At 39.5% G+C, this 16,887-nt stretch overlaps 1 protein-coding gene across 1 annotated transcript in view; it reads left to right on the top strand.

The window, feature by feature from the left end:
- The first annotated feature begins 3,460 nt into the window (after window positions 1-3,460).
- Window positions 3,461-16,887, top strand: part of LOC125411817 (uncharacterized) — a 35,197-nt gene continuing 21,770 nt past the window's right edge. The window contains exons 1-3 of the mRNA XM_048452200.3: window positions 3,461-3,666; window positions 4,821-4,939; window positions 5,178-5,256. Coding sequence (XP_048308157.2) covers window positions 5,220-5,256 — 37 coding nt within the window. The 5' untranslated portion in view covers window positions 3,461-3,666; window positions 4,821-4,939; window positions 5,178-5,219. The remainder of the gene's footprint in view (window positions 3,667-4,820; window positions 4,940-5,177; window positions 5,257-16,887) is intronic.

Genomic DNA, 16,887 nt, shown 5'->3' with positions numbered 1-16,887 from the left:
GTCCCACGAGCAATGCAGAAGTGTTTCCTTTACCCCATTCCTCTCCAGCATAAGTTGTCCTCAGTGCTTTTGATCTTGACCATTCTTACAGGTGTAAGATGGACTCTCAGAGATGTTTTGATTTGCATTTCTCTGATGGCTAAGAATGTTGAACATTTCCTTAAATGTCTTTCAGCCATTTTAAATTCCTCTGTTGAGAGTTCTCTGTTTAGGTCTATACTCCATTTATTTATTGCATTCATTTCATGACCAGTTTCCTGAGTCTTTTGTATATTTTAGAGATCAGACCTCTGTCTGATGTGAAGTTAGTGAAGATTTTTTACATTCTGTAGGCTGATGTTTTGTCTTGTTGGCTGTGTCTTTTGCTTCATAGAAGCTTCAATTTCAGGAGGTCCCATTTATTAATTTTTTCTCTCAGGGTCTGTGCTACTAGAGTTATATTTAGGAAGTGGTCTCCTGTGTAAATGTGTTCAAGTCTACTTCCCACTTTCTCTTCTGTAATATTCAGACTGGCCGGCTTCATGTTGAGGTCTTTGATCCATTTGGACTTGAGTTTTTTGCATGGTGATAGATATGGATCTATTTTCATTCTTCAACATGTTGATATCCAGTTATGCCATCACTATTTGTTAAATATGCTTTCTTTTTTCCATTTTATTTTTTTGCTTCTTTGTCAAAAATCAGGTGTTTGTAGATGTGTAGATTAATATCTGGTCTTCGATTTGGTTCCATTGGTTCTCATGTCTGTTTTTATGCCAATATCATATTATTTGCAGTAATGTAGCTCTGTAGTAGAGTTTGGAGTCAGGGATTGTGATGTGTCCAGATATCCATTTTGTGTACAGGATTGCTTTGGTTATCCTGGGTTTTTTACTTTGCCATATAAAGTCGAGTACTGTTCTTTCAATGTCACTGAAAAATTATGCTGGTCATTGCATTGAATCTATAGATTGTTTTTAGTAAGATTGTCATAATTTTACTTTGTTAATTCTATCTACCCAAGAGCATGGAAGATGTTTTCATTTTCTGGTGTCTTCTTCTATTTCTTTCTTCAAACATTTAAAGTTCCTGTCATACATGTCTTCCGCTTACTTGGTTAGAGTTGTTCTGAGATATTTCATGCTATTTGTGGCTATTGTGAATGGTGATGTTTCTCTGATTTCTTTCTCAGCCCATTTATCATCTGTATAAAGAAGGGTTACTGAGTTTTTTCAGCTAATCTTGCATCCTGCTACAGTACTGAAAGTGTTTATGAGTTGTAGAAGTTCGTTGGTAGAATTGTTGGAGTCACTTATGTAAACTATCATATCATCAGCAAATAGTGAGAATTTGACTTCTTTTTTTTCTTTCTGTATCCCCTTGATCTTCTTGTGTTGTCTTATTGCTCTAGCTAGAACCTCAAGAACTATATTGAATAGGTATGAAGAGTGGACAACCTTGTCTTGTTCTTGATTTTAGTGGGATCATTGTGAATTTCTCTCCATTTAGTTTGATGTTGGCTGTTGGTTTGATCTATATTGCCTTTATTATGTTTAGGTATGTTCTTTGTATCACTGCTCCTTCCAAGACCTTTATTGTTGGAGGGAGGGGCCACTTGTTGGTTCCTGGCCACCCTGCCAGCTTACACCCAAAATAATAACACAAAAAACTGTATTAATTAAATCACTGCCTGGCCCTTTAGCTCTAGTTTCTTAGGCTGACTCTTACATATTAATTTAGCTCATTTTTATTAATTTTTATATTACCACATTGCTGTGACTTACAGGCTAAAGTTCCGGCATCTGTCTCCAATGGGGCTACATGGTGTCTCTCTGACTCTGCCCCTCTTTCTCTCAGCATTCCATTTAGTTTTCCCTACATAGCTCTGTTCTGCCTATCAACAGGCCAAAGCATTTTCTTTATTCATTAGTGAAAATCATAGCTTACAGAGGGAAATCCCACATCACTTTATTATGAAGTAATGTTTTATTTTGTTGAAGAATTTTTCAGCATCTAATGAGATGATTGTGATGCGAGATTCCCCTCTGTATGCTGTGAATACCATTATTTAATAAAGAAACTGTCTTGGGCCCATGCAGGGAATAGAGGTAGGTGGGGAAAACTAAACTAAATGCTGGGAGAAAGAAGGAAAAGTTAGTGAGAAGTCGTGTAGCCCCGCCAAAGACAGACACCAGATGCTATGCTTAACCGGCATGTATATTATAAAGATATCTTGACGTCAGAATTTGGGTCTAAGGATATGTTGCTTTGGAAAAGAGGTTCTTCTTTTGTTTCTACAGAGAATGAGAATCTATGGCTTTATTCCAGACTAATGTGGTTTGATGGACCAAGATCCCCACAAAAGGTCACTGTGAATACCTCCAAAAATACTTCACCCAATAAAAATAGGAAGCAGTTGAAGAGAACTATACCCATATTCTCAAATATTGTTTATAAATGTTTGTTTACATTTAAAGGGGTTATGATATAGAAATGAATAATTTGCATTGTTATGAATCTTGGTTTATTGATACAAATTTAAGGTCAATTTTATTATATATATATTTCTGTTCTTGAGTAAGGTATTGTGTTTTTGCAGTTCATTTAAAAATGTAATGTTTAATTAAGAAATACAGGTTAATAGATAATAGTCTATAATAGTTAAGCTTGTAGTCATGTTAAGTTTTCTAGATATATTTCAGTTAGAAAGGTATTCTTCAACTCTTTTAGAGACCTTCAGAACATGGCATTTAAAATGTTTTAATAAATTATACTTTTCATGACAATGAGACACATCTGCATCTGGGTAACACAAGTGCCTCATACCAAATCCCCTTATCTAATCAATATGTTTTCTGAGGTAAGCATCACACCCCTGCAACTTTAGTCTTTATTGTACTGTTTGCAGTGCTCAGTAATTCAAGATGCTCCAGGTGTGCCAGGATATTCTTGTGACCAAAGTCATATAAGGGCTTTAAAATTCCTTCAGAAAAACAGTTCTGCCAATCACAGAAAAATAATCATTCTTTTCCATAATGGTTTCTTCAATGTCTGCGTACTTCTATTAACAACTATTCCTTTTACTGTTTAAGCTAGATACAGAGAAAACAGTTACTCGTTCTAATGTTTACCCTAGATAAAATGATTCTACGAGATTACTACTGCTTTGGGCCAGAACTCATTGTGAAGTTCAGACACAGAAGTGCAGCTTTCTCTTAGATCCAGGTCTAGCCTAGTGTGGCAACAAGCATGTGGGGAGGCTGTGCAAAGAGGGATCAGCCTGATAGCTGGAGCTGTGTGGAAGGCAGCCTGAGGCGGAGTGGGAGGGATCTCTGGAGTCTAGGGATAAAACCAACAAAACAAAAACAGCAGGATGTACTTGGGAAGGGAGGGGGTAAGAGCCCGCGGTAGGCGGGTTTCGAGAAAGCACGTGACAGGAAGTGGGGTGTACTGGGCGGGGCCAGGAGGAAGCGCTCCAATGAACCAGGCTGAAGGTACAGGAAATTCCTCCATTCCCTGTTGGGCTCGGGGAGCTGCGTCTGGAACCGGGTGAGGAAGACCCTGCAGTGAGTTCGGGGACCTGGAAATTCCACAAAGCCGCAGTCGCCGAGCGGGGCGGCCTGGGAAAGTCAGCAGTCAGCAGCGCAGTGGTGGGAACCACAGCCCGGCGGCCCTGGAACCTCCCAGGTCTGAGGAGCTGCGGGGCTGGGACCCAGGAGGGAAGGGACTGCGGCGTGAGCTGAGGCTGCTTAGGACACTGTCAGCTCCTGCCGGCCCGTCTGTGGTGGCGACGGAGGCGGTGTCAGCTTAAGTCATCGTCTGTGGTCAGGCACGGCAAATTCCATCACTACAAACTGGGCCCTTCTCTATGCCCCATGCGCACCCTTAAAAGTGTTCGTCTGTCACAGTTCTATTTATTGCTTCTCGCTTGCACTCTTATCTGTTGTGTGTGTCTCTCTGCCTCTCTTATGTCTCCAGTCCGAGACGGCCTTTATCTTTTTTGCTCATCGGCTTCCCCCAATAAACCTCTCACCATAGACCTGTTACAGGTGGCGTGTTTTCTTAGCGGCCCACCATGACCGGCTGCTAGAGGCACCACGTTTTACCCCACTTTATCCTTATAGTTTGAAACATTCTGTTGTTGATATTATTTCAATTGTCGGTAAGTTTGAGATACCATCAGGTGTGTCTTACCGTGATTTTTTTCAATTATTTTATGATTACTAGGCTATTCTGTCATAAAATAATTCTTAGAGCATTTTCATTGTCTGCTGTTAGCAGACAGGGTTCTCTTTGCTACTGTGGCATTTCCAAAGCTCCTGGAATTTAAATACATCCATGCCTTCTAACTCCCCCGTTTTACCACTTGCCCTTACAAGAAGCGTGGTCCTTGCTCTTGAGACTAGGCATTCCCAGGGAGCTTTGTAGATAGTAATCACATGAGGAACCAGTGAAGATACAATTAAACAGAACATATATTTTATGCACTGCCACACATGTGGTTGTGAGCATTTAGTTTATCTTTTACTCCTTACTAATTCCCCATATATATCCGAAATATATGCAGTCTAGGATGTAAAAACAGCATTTATAAATGTGTCTTCATATGCTGTGTTCTTAAGTTACGTATCAGTCCAGGCAAGGCCAGCATGAGAGTATATGAGAGTATATTAGTCCACGGTATTTTATAGTTAGTACACTCGTTATACATTGAATCAAAATTTTAGAAAGCATCATTTGAATTATGAACATTCATCACCTGTATCAGGAAAATGTCTCCTTGGTTGAAGGAAAGCTCTCTACCAATGTACACCTGACTGAACTGTCCTTTTTTATTTCAGGGTTTGTTGACATATAGTACTGTGACTGGAATCCTTGTAAGAGTGGTAATGCCTCGAGTTTCCTCACAGGGTCTTTTGCAGAAATCTGTTGGAGAAGTACAACACTCTGGATTCTGAGGGTGAGGATAATTATCTTGCAGTCTCCCTGGCTCTTCCTCATGGTTTCTGGGAAAACTACTCTGCATGTGTGTGAATGAGACTCAATTGCAGAGTAAAGTGAAATCTTTAGAGAAGAGAGACATTTTTCTTGGTATTTTCTCTCTCCTTCATGTTTTTCCTTTGGCAAATGTTAGTATCTTTCATTTTTGTTCCGTAAAACGGTCTAGGTGCTTTCTGAAGAATCTCTCTCTTGTGCAGGTCTCAGTTACTCCTGCTCACCTGCAGAACCAAGAGCCCTGGATGGTGAAGAGAGTGGAGACTATAGCAAAGGATCCAGGTGTGCTGGAGGGTCTGAGGAATGGATGAAGGGTTGGGGAAGGACTCAAGTGACAGTAGAACAAGGATATGAAATTGGTTTTGCCACATTCTATTTCATTGGAAACGATTCTAGAGAATTCCACTAAGAATAATCTGAATTATGGTTTTGTAGGTGTTTGAAGATTTTATACATAATTATTAATATTCGGTGGCAAATAAAATTTTTTGACTTTGCATGGGAGTGATGCTGTCCATCTTTCATTCACATTGCTGGTTGTGGTTTTATACCACTGTCGAGTGATTTCATTACTATCATTTTAATTTAGTGCTTAATAAAAAACATTAAAGCCTCTTGGTTTGCACTGCATGCAGAGTTTTTGGGACATCATTTAGTTCCTTCAGGTTCTGTGTCTCTATTTCCTATTATAATGCCCACAGGATTTTGATGAGATTTGCTTAATATCTCTGCCAAGTAGTAACCTCCATTTCCCTTGTCTTCTCTTTGGTACCAGTCAGTGTCTGTCTTCAACACTCCACTGCTCGCATCACTCCATTTTTTAAATTGTTTTTGTTTTTATTTTTTGTTTGTTTGTTTTGTTATTCGAGACAGAGTTTCTCTGTGTAAGAGCCTTGATTGTCCTGGATCTTGCTCTGTAGACCAGGCAGGCCTCATCACTAAAATTTTTATATATTTTGAAATTGCCTCTGTTTTTGTTCTTTCTCTCATAATATTTTAATCATTGTGGTTTCTCACATTTTTATAAATTTTAGAAAGATTTTCTCTCTGTGAAAGAATGTCTGTATGATCTTGGTAAAAATTTGAATCTTTCTAGAACGTGAACATCCTTTTACATTTCTTCACTGTTTTGAATCGAACATGGTTTCAGTGAGTCAGTATTCACATGTCTTTTTTATTATTCTCTTTTCTATCTACTGATGATGTCAACATTCAATGTTCTTGTTAAAGACACTTTTTTTTAAAAATTTACTTATTTATTTATTTATACAAATTTCCACTTCCTCCCCTCCTCCTCATACCCTTCCATTCCCCCCACTCCCTTTCCTCCTCCCTTTCCAGTCCTAAGAGCAGTCAGGGTTTCCTGCCCTGTGGGAAGTTCAAGTTCCTCCTCCCTCCCTCCAGGTCTAGGAAGGTGAGCATCCAAACAGACTAGGATCCCAAAAAGCCAGTCCATGAAGATGAAACAAGACCCAGTGCCATTGTCAATGGCTTCTCAGTCAGCCCCCATGTGAGTCACATTCAGATAATCCGGTTTGATCACATGCTCCTTCAGTCCCAGTCCAGCTGACCTTGGTGAGCTCTCAATAGATCAGTCCCCTTGTATCAGTGGGTGAACGCACCCCTCGCGGTCCTGACTTCCTTTTTCATGTTCTTCCTCCTTCTGCTCCTCATTTGGACCTTGGGGGCTCAGTCCAGTGCTCCAGTGTGGGTCTCCGTCTCTATCTCCATCCATCGTCAGATGAAGGTTCCCTCTGGTCCTGCCTTCCTTGCTCATGTTCTCCCTCCTTCTGCTTCTCATTTGGACCTAGAGAGTTAAGTCCAGTGCTCCAATGTGGATCTCTGTCTCTATCTCCATCTATCACCAGATGAAGGTTCTATGGTGATATGCAAAATATTCATCAGTATGGTTATGGGCCAAGGCCAGTTCAGGCACCCTCTCCTCTGCTGCCCAGGGAACAATCTGGGGACCTCTCCTTGGGACTGGGAACCCCTCCAGAATCAAGTCTCTTGCAAACCCTAAAATGGCTCCCTTAGTTGAGATATATACTTCCCTGCTCCCATATCCATCTTTCCTCCCTCCCCTCCTTCCCATTCCCCCAAGCCATTCCCAATCCTCCCCCTCTCCCTTCACTCTAACCATCTCCCCTTTCTTCCACCCCTCCACCCCCCGTGCACCCACGTTTGCCTGGCAATCTTGTCTACTTCCAATATTCAGGAGGATAATTATATGATTTTCTTCAGGTTCACCTTCTTATTTAGCTTCTCTGGGATCACGAATTATAGGCTCAAAGACCTTTAATTATGGCTAGAATCCACTTATGAGTGAGTACATATCATATTCCTCTTTTTGGGTCTGGCTTACCTCACTCAGTAAAGCGTTTTCTATTTCCATCCATTTGCATGCAAAATTCAAGATGCCATTGTTTTTTACCGCTGAGTAAAACTCTAATGTGTATATGTTCCACACCTTCTTTAACCATTCTTCTATTGAGGGGCTCCTAGGTTGTTTCCATGTTCTGGCTATTACAAATAGTGCAGCTATGAACTTAGTTGAACAAATGCTTTTGTAGTATGATAGGGCATCTCTTGGGTATATTCCCAAGGGTGGAATTGCTGGGTCCTGAAGGAGGTTGACTCCCAGTTTCCTGAGAAACCGCCACACTGATTTCCACAGTGGCTACACAAGTTTGCATTCCCACCAACAGTGGATGAGTGTTCCCCTCACTGCACATCCTCTCCAGCATAGGCTATCATTGGTGTTTTTGACTTTAGCTATTCTGACAGTTATAAGATGGTATCTCAAAATTGTTTTGATTTGCATTTCCCTGATCGCTAAGGAGGTTGAGCATGACCTTAAGTATCTTTTGGCCATTCAAAGTTAATCTGTTGTGAATTTTCTGTTCAGTTCAGTACCCCATTTTTTAATTGGGTTAATTAGAGTATTAGTGTCTAGTTTCTTGAGTTTTTTGTATATTTTGGAGATCAGACCTTTGTCTGATGAGGGGGTGGTGAAGATCTTCTCCCAGTCCGCTGGTAGCCTTTTTGTCTTACTGACAGTGTCCTTTGCTTTACAGAAGCTTCTCAGTTTCAGGAGGTCCCATTTATTCATTGATTCTATTATTGTCTGTGCTACTGGGGTTCTACTTAGGAGGTGGTCTCCTGTGCCTATGTGTTGTAGACTACTTCCCACTTTCTCTTTTATCAGGTTCAAAGTGGTCAGATTAATGTTGATGTCTTTAATCCATTTGGACTTGAGTTTTGTGCATGGTGATAGATATGGATCTACTTTTATTCTTCTACAGGTTGACATCCAGTTATGCCAGCACCATTTGTTAAAGATGCTTTCTTTCTTCCATTGTATACCTTTAGCTCCCTTGTCAAAAATCAGGTGTTCATAGGTTTATGGGTTAATATTCGGGTCTTCTATTCGATTCCATAGGTCGACTTCTCTGTTCTTATGCCAATATCAAGCTGTTTTCAATACTGTAGCTCTGTAATAGAGTTTGAAGTCAGGGATAGTAATGCCTCCAGAAGTTCCTTTATTGTATAAGATTGTTTTGGCTATCCTGGGTTTTTTGTTTTGCCATATAAAGTTGATTAAAGTTGATTATTGTTCTCTCACGGTCTGTGAAGAAGTTTGATGGAATTTTGATGGGGATTGCATTGAATCTCTAGATTGCTTTTGGTAGAATTTCCATTTTTACTATGTTGATTCTCCCAATCCAAGATCAGGGGAGGTCTTTACATTTTCTGGTATCCTCCTCAATTTCTTTCTTCAAAGACTTAAAGTTCTTGTCAAATAGGTCTTTCACTTCCTTGGTTAGAGTAATCCCAAGATATTTTATGCTATTTGTGGCTATCGTGAAAGGTGATGTTTCTGTTAAAGACACTTTTTAACATTGGCCTTTACTAATGTTAAAGATTTGGTCTATTTTTAAGTGTATCTACATTGTCACTTGCTGGTTGAAGCTGGAGAAGACTGAGCATCTTCTGCTGTTGTGTAGATGATTCAGTGCAGAGCTGCTATTCATTATTGGTTTTCTGTGCTTCCTGTTCATGGTTGTCTTTCTCAGTGGTTAACACTAAAACTTCCCTGCATCACTGACTATTTGTGTCCTACAGTTCTGTAATTGATCTCCTCATGTATTTGGAAACTTTTATAAAATGCCTTTGTGTTGATCACATAGCATTCTGGAAAGTTATCATTTGGCCATTTTTTAATATCCTCTGTTTTTATATTTATACATTTGGCTTTTCCAGTTACCATAATTATGACTAGCCTTCTTCATAGAAATCTTTTAAAAAATTCCTTCACTCTCAGCACTTTGTATCCCTACACTTGAAGTAAATACTTTTGTAGAAAGTATATATTTTGGTTTTAGGGTGTTTTCTCTTTTCTTTTGAGACTGTATCCTACTTTCATGTTTGTTTTGGGGCATATTAAACATAGACATTTCCACAAATCACTGAAGGAAAATATAAGCACATACTATTTTTGTTAATTTTTCTGTTGTGTTTCTTTTCCTTTTTCCTGAGTTTTTATTTTATTGTTTGCTGTATATTTTATTCCTTTATGTACTGAGTAGTATCTTCTGTATGTTTTCTCTTTTTATTATTTGGCTGTTCACTGAACTGCTTGGTGGCTGCAGTTATTTGAAATTACACCGAGACTGTCTCTGAGTGTTCTTCCTCCTGCAGTGTCTTCAGTGTTTGTAATTATTTAGGACCTTGATTGTAGACACTGACTGGGCAGAGAGATCTTCGTGTTCAATGGATGAGTGTTTTTTTCATGACTAAACATGTGGAGCATGTGCTGTTTACATTTAGGCTATGTCAAAGCTTGTGTGCATTGTCACTTTTTTAGGGCTTATTTATTGATTATAATATTTGCTTTGTACTTTTTTGACTTGTTAAATTCTGAGTGTTTATGTATTGCACTTTGAAATGTTTCCTAGTAATTTTTTCCATTCTGTAGGCTGTTTCTTCATACTTTCAATTATTATCATTTCTATGCAATTTTTTTTAGTTGTACACAGTCAAATTTCACCAATTTATTGCTTTTCATCTGTTTTCATTTTTTTATTCGTGGATATTTACCTTTTCTTATAGGACTGATTGACGAGGCTTTCTATTGTGTAACAAGTTTTTGGTGTTTTGGTGAAATTCAATTCATCATAGAAGGCTGGATTGGTCCTGGATCTGCTGCTGTTACTGCTTTAGGTGTCTGCCGTTCTGCCGCTGCCATGGTGCTGCTGTTCCTGTGGAACTGCAGTGTCATCTGAAGTCACAGCTGAGATGACTCAAGCTTTGCTCTGTGTGTCTGTGCTTGTTCTGCACACTTAGGATCTTTGTAATTTTGTAATTTGTAAGTAATGTAAATCTGTAGGAGTCTCTTCGCTGTGTTTGTGAAGTCAATCATGGGTAGCTTGGTTGTCATGGAATTTGAGTTAATCATAAATCTTTTAACACTGTTATTTTTACAATAATGCCTTCTTTTTCATGTGCATGTCTGTTTTTCATATCTTCCTGTGTCATTTTATATTCCTTCACTGAATTTAAGTTTCTGTTTTATAAGTCTTCCTTGTGCTTGGTTAGTATTTTTTTCCTTTTTTAATAACATTTTTTATTGTTACTGTTCAATTTTAATGAAATAAATAGAAGCAAAACCAGATAGTATCAAAATAAAGTCCTACCTCCAAATAGATATTGCTATCTCTTAAGTTCTATTTGTACAAGTTTGTAATGTATAAGTTTTGGTATTTAGCTTTTCATTGATCTGTTCACTCACAATTACCTCTTTTTACCTTTTGTCCTATTTCTGGGCAGACATGTTTCCTTCCAAGTTGTTCTACCCGTAGTTCATGTATGATTTTGACAGATTTGTGCCAAGAATCCTGGCCATAATGTATCTATAATTCCAACTGGAATGTGATATGTGTAGAGAGTTTTTCACATGTGATCTCTCCATCTTCCAGCTCTTAAAATCTTTTACCTCTTCTTCTGTGCCGTTCCCTGCAATTTAGATGTGAGAAGATGGAATTCCCATTATAGTCTGTGCAATAAGCCGTCAGTTGTTCTTAGTATTTGATGAGTTATGAGTTTCTTTAAAAACAAAGTTTTTTAGACACAGACTGAAAGACCAGTTTGTGGTGTGATCAGAACCAGTAAGAGTCAGTTTGAATATTTCTACATGTAGCAGAATGTCAGTAGTGGATTCCCTCCGAGGTCTTATGACCTTCATCATCACTAGTTTTTTGCCAGGTTCCTAGTACCATCTGTGTATTTCCTTCTGTATAGCTAGCTTTAGGTCAAACCAGAAGGCCTTCTGTTACCCACAAAGTATCTCGCCTCTCTGACTCCAACTGTTGTTTTGTATTGTTAGGTGTAAGATTGTGCCTCATTGTCTTTACTGTGCTGAGGTATATTCCTTTTCTTTTTTTTTTTTTTTTTTGGTCACACTCTTCAGTGTTTTTATAATGAGCAGATATACTTTGCCACAGGCTTTTCATCAATCTATTAGCGTGTTCACATTTCTTCTCTCACTGAGTCTAGATTTGTTGTCTTACATTGATTAATATAGGTGTTGAAACAGTCTTAAATTCTTGTATTAAATCCTCTCGCATTCCATTTCCATGTAATTTAGAGACAATCTCTGTGTCTGTGTTGATCCTGGAATCTGGTCTGTGGTTTTTCTTTGAATATATTTGTTTGGACTCATCTGCTTTTGGTGTCCAGGTAAAGCTAACTTTGTATGATGACTTTCTACCCTCCCTTTTCTTTATGTTTTGTGCAATATTTTCCTTGTGGTATTATTATAAGGTTTGTCTAAAAGAAAGGAGAATTCTGTGCTGAATCTGTCCAGTCCTCAGACACTGATAGAGTGTCTTGCTTCAATCTTAGTTCTGCTTAATTCCTTTTCTAGTTATTTACCTTAGCAGGTTGAGTTTTTTACTTGTTTCTAGTAGCTTATCCTTTTCTTCAATTCCAATTTCTTTTTGTATGACTTTCTACTATACTCCTTAAGGTAAGTCTGATGCCATTGGGATACACTTCAATGCCCTTTTTTTCAACTCTAGTTCTATTATTTCAGGATTCATTCTTTTCATTTGGATTAGGTAAAAAATGCTTCATCTGTACTTTTGTCAATTTACAGAAACAACTTCTGTTTCCTTGACTCATTGTATGGCTTTTATTTCATTGTTTTCTTTATTTCACTAATTTCTACACAACCTTTTTAATATCTTTCGATATACTATTTCAGATTAACCTATTCTTGTGTTTATAAACCCTCAGTCACATTATTATGGACAAATATTTTTTACATCCAATGCCTGTTGCTGCCAAAACTTCTCAGTGTATCTTTGTCGCCCCACTTCTGTGTCAATGTTTTTCATGAGCTGACATTCATCCTGACACTGTGAAAGTGTCTCTAGTACTCCATGAATTCTGTCTTACTCTTGATTGATTTAATACCACAATACCTAATTAAGGAACAGTAAAGCAAGTGCTGGAGATTTTGCTCAGCAGTTAAGAGCACTTGTTGCTCTTACAGTTTACAGGTTTAGTTCCCTGCACATACATGGTGACTTAACCCAGGTTCCAAAGGATTGATTAACCTCGTATGGCTGCTACAGGCACTTCACACATGAGGTGAACAAACCTACCCACAGAAAAATAACCATGCACACAACCTTAAAATAGAGAAATTGTAAGAAAGAGAAACAGTAAATGATCTACAGGTGTTATATAAGAATTCAGTATAACAGGACAGGAAAGAACATGGAGGTGTCACTCCTCGTGCGAAAATAATTGTGGAGCCTGGATATGTGATTTCAAATGGCAAACTAAAGAAATAAATGTCACCAGGTGTGTGTGTGTGTGTGTGTAATTGTATATTATTGTATATATATTTTATTATATAATGTAATATATGTATTAGTTTTATTCTGGGAATTTCATTCATGTATATATCATATGTTTGATAAAAATCATCCCCAATCCATCAGGTCTAATTACCCATGCCATAATACTTAGCCACCTCTTCGTATTCATCTCCGTGTTCATGTTTTTTGGAATGAACTAAGTCTATGGCAGCTTAATTCTATGCATATGAGCCACATCTTTGAGGAAAACTGACTCTGCCTCTCCCAAGGTCAATAGTTGCCTGTGATATCTCACATAGTGCTGTAATGATCCCGTTTACCCATCTTCCAATTTGAGTTGAGTTAAGCTCGTCCAGGTTTATTGCATGCAGGCACAGCCTCCATGGAACTAGCTGGATAATGCCATTTTCTGTGACAGATAAGGAAACCAGATCAGCTGTGCCTGTACTCTAATTTCATCACAATCCTAAGTGCCATGGTGACACAAACAGTTTGTATCACAACAGCAGGGAAAGATTGACAGCCTGGGGAAAACCATCATTCAGCTGGGCAGTTGTGGGAACCAGTAGGCATCCAGACAACCCTGGAACTTCCCGGGTTAGAGGAGCTGCAGTGCTTTGAATCAAGCAGGAGCATAACCTAGGGTGTGATCAGTTCTTTGCTGATGCTCATCAGAAAATGGAGTCTATTATTCTGGTGTAGATATTTTTATCCCTTAGGTAAATTTTAGATCATGTGAACCTTATTCTTTTTTTTCCCCGTTAGACTTGTTTATTCAAGTATCCAAAAACACTCTTTCCACTTCCTCCCCTCCTCCCAATACCCTCCCGCCCCCCCCTCCCACTCCCCCCACTCCCTCTCCTCCTCCCTCACCATTCCCAAGAGCAGACAGGGTTTCCTGCCCTGTGGGAAATCCAAGTTCCTTCCCCCTCCCTCCAGGTCCAGGAAGGTGAGCATCCAAACAGGCCAGGATCCCAAAAAGCCAGTCCATGCAGACGAAACAAGACCCAGTGCCATTGTCAATGGCTTCTCAGTCTTCATTTGGACCTTGGGGGCTCAGTCAGCCCCCGTGTCAACCACATTCAGAGAGTCCTGTTTGATCACATGCTCGTTCAGTCCCAGTCCAGCTGGCCTTGGTGAGCTCTCATTCGATCAGTCCCCTTGTATCAGTGGGTGAACGCACCCTTCGCGGTCCTGACTTCCAGTGCTCCAATGTGGGTCTCCGTCTCTATCTCTATCCATCGTCAGATGAAGGCCCTCTCTGATTTTGCTTTCCTTGCTCACGATCTCCCTCCCTCTGCTTCTCATTTGGGCCTAGGGAGTTAAGTCCAGTGTTCCAATATGTGTCTCTGTCTCTATCTCCATCCATTGCCATATGAAGGTTCTGTGGTGATATGCAAAATATTCATCAGTATGGTTATGGGCCAAGGCCAGTTCAGGCACCCTCTCCTCTGCTGCCCAGAGTACAATCTGGGGACCTCTCCTTGGGCCTGGCAACCCCTCCAGAATCAAGTCTCTTGCATACCCTAAAATGTCTCCCTTATTTGAGATATAAACTTCCCTGCTCCCATAACCATCCTTCCTCCCTCCCCCCTCCCATTCCCCCAAGTCATCCCTGATCCTCCCCCTCTCCCCTCTCCCGAACCATCTCCCCGTACTTCCACCCCCCCCCATGCACACAAGTTTGCCTGGCAATCTTGCCTACTTCTAATATCCAGGAGGATAACTATATGATTTTCTTCAGGTTCACCTTCTTATTCAGCTTCTCTAGGATCACAAATTATAGACTCAAAGACCTTTAACTATGGCTAGAAACCACTTATGAGTGAGTACATACCATATTCCTCTTTTTGGGTCTGGCTTACCTCACTCAGTAAAGCGTTTTCTATTTCCATCCATTTGCATGCAAAATTCAAGATGTCATTGTTTTTTACCGCTGAGTAAAACTCTAATGTGTATATGTTCCACACCTTTTTTAACCATTCTTCTGTTGAGGGGCACCTCGGTTGTTTCCAGATTCTGGCTATTACAGATAATGCAGCTATGAACATAGTTGAACAAGTACTTTTGTAGTATGATAGTGCATCTCTTGGGTATATGAACCTTATTCTTATGTTTTCATTACCTTAAGATTGCCAGGATATTTACAGAACCATGATCTGGTAGATAATTTGCATTATATGTTGTATGCAAACATGATTCTCTTTGCTATTGTGACAATTAGAAAGCTGGAATTTAAATTCTTCCATGCTTTCTAACTCCGTTTTTCCATGGCATCTAATAGATATTAGTCACATAAGGTACCACTTCAGATTTTATTGAATCAGAAACTATATTTTTGCAAGCTTTATAGCTATGACTAGAAGCATAAACATTTACCAAGCAAACTATCTTCTCCAGTTAATTTTCTATTTGGCACTTTTGCAGGGTAGGATGTAAATACAGTATTCAGAAATGTATTTGCATATATGTGGAACTTAATATTATACCCAAGCTTCTGGAAAAGTGCAGTATGCATGCAAACTGTGAGAAGATATAAAGCCACAGTGTTTTTACAGTTATGAGATGCTCTGTAGGTTAGGAAAAAATTAGAAAGCATCTGTTAATTAGTTCTTATCACTCAAATGTATGAGAAGAAAATGATTGTCTTTTGTCTTCTTTTGCTGAGGAAAGTACTGTTCCCATAGCATATGACCATACTGGCCTTGGTGTGCTTGGTTTTGACTTTGCTTTGTTGAATAACTATATCACTCTGTTGCTGTGCGTGACTCAGATATCATGATGCAGTCCACCCTGGTCTCACAAGGGATCTGTCTGCCTTTGCCTTTGGAGTGATGGGATTAAAGCAGTGCAGGAACACAGATGGTTCCAACACTTGTTTTTTAATTTCATATTTTGTTGATAATCAGGGCTGTGACTGTGGACTGTTCTTAGGAGAAGGACAATGCTTGGGCCCACTTAGCTTGTTTTGTACCAAGAATAGATGTGTCATAATTGCAGCAGACTGGTTTTTGTGTGTGAGAATAGTTTTCTTCCAGTCTTCATTGCTCTTCCTCGGGATTCCAGGGAAAAGTACTCTTTGCAGGTGTGTGAGCCTTGTGTGAATGAGTCTCATGTCTCACAGTGGAAAGTGAAATCCTCAGAGAAGAGTGTGTTAGAGGTCTGAGGTGAAAGGTTTCCCCAGTGGAGGTGTTATAGTTGTAAGGGGGAAGGATTTCCCAGTGCAAGTATTTCATCTCTAAGGGTGAGACTTTCCCCAATTCAAGTGTTATAACCCTGAGAGAGATTTCCCCACTGCAAGTGATACAGTTCTGCTCTCACAGGGAAGGTTTCCCCAGAGCAAATGTTATAGTTCTGAGGGGAAAAATATTTTTGCATTTGGGAGCCAAGGAATACCACAAAAACACACACAAGAGATTTATTGAGAGGGAGAACCCCAGCATGTGTTTTCCTCTGTTCTGGGAAGAAACATCACAGAACTGAGCAGAAGACAGGGTTTATGGATCATTTCATGGATGCAGAGCCTTCCAGGGTGGGGATTTTTGGGTTTTCAAATCCAGTGCTGGGGCTTTTTACTATGTAAGACAGAGCTTTGGAGGTGCTTTGTCTGGCCATTAGGGCTGTTAGAGTGTTCTGTGTGTGGACCCTGATGGTTGGAAGGCCTTAGTGTTAGAGTATGACCAATAGCATGCCTCAAAGAGCTTATATTCCTCCCTTTTTGTCTACTATTGATAAACGGTCAGGACAGGAAAGGTTCGTGAGATTTTCATTAGACTACTTTTTAATTAATGGAGGTACTCTATTGAGACCAGTGACCTGTATGAACAATAACTGAAACAGGGCATGAGGATTAAGAAAGAAAGAGAAAGAAGATAGAATTGGGAGGATTTTCAGTGAATACTGTAGCAGCCTCGATTTTATTTCTCAGAGCCCTTTAATACCCAAGCAAAGGGGAAAGGCAAAAGACTTCTTTACCATGGTTCAAGGAACAAAAAAAAGTGTAATCACTTCCTTAATTAGCCATATC

Source organism: Myodes glareolus, chromosome 1 (assembly GCF_982192425.1).
Source record: "Myodes glareolus chromosome 1, mMyoGla1.1, whole genome shotgun sequence".
Lineage (NCBI taxonomy): Eukaryota > Metazoa > Chordata > Mammalia > Rodentia > Cricetidae > Myodes > Myodes glareolus.
Note: the sequence above shows the minus strand (reverse complement) of the source record. Positions and strands in the feature narration are given on the sequence as shown.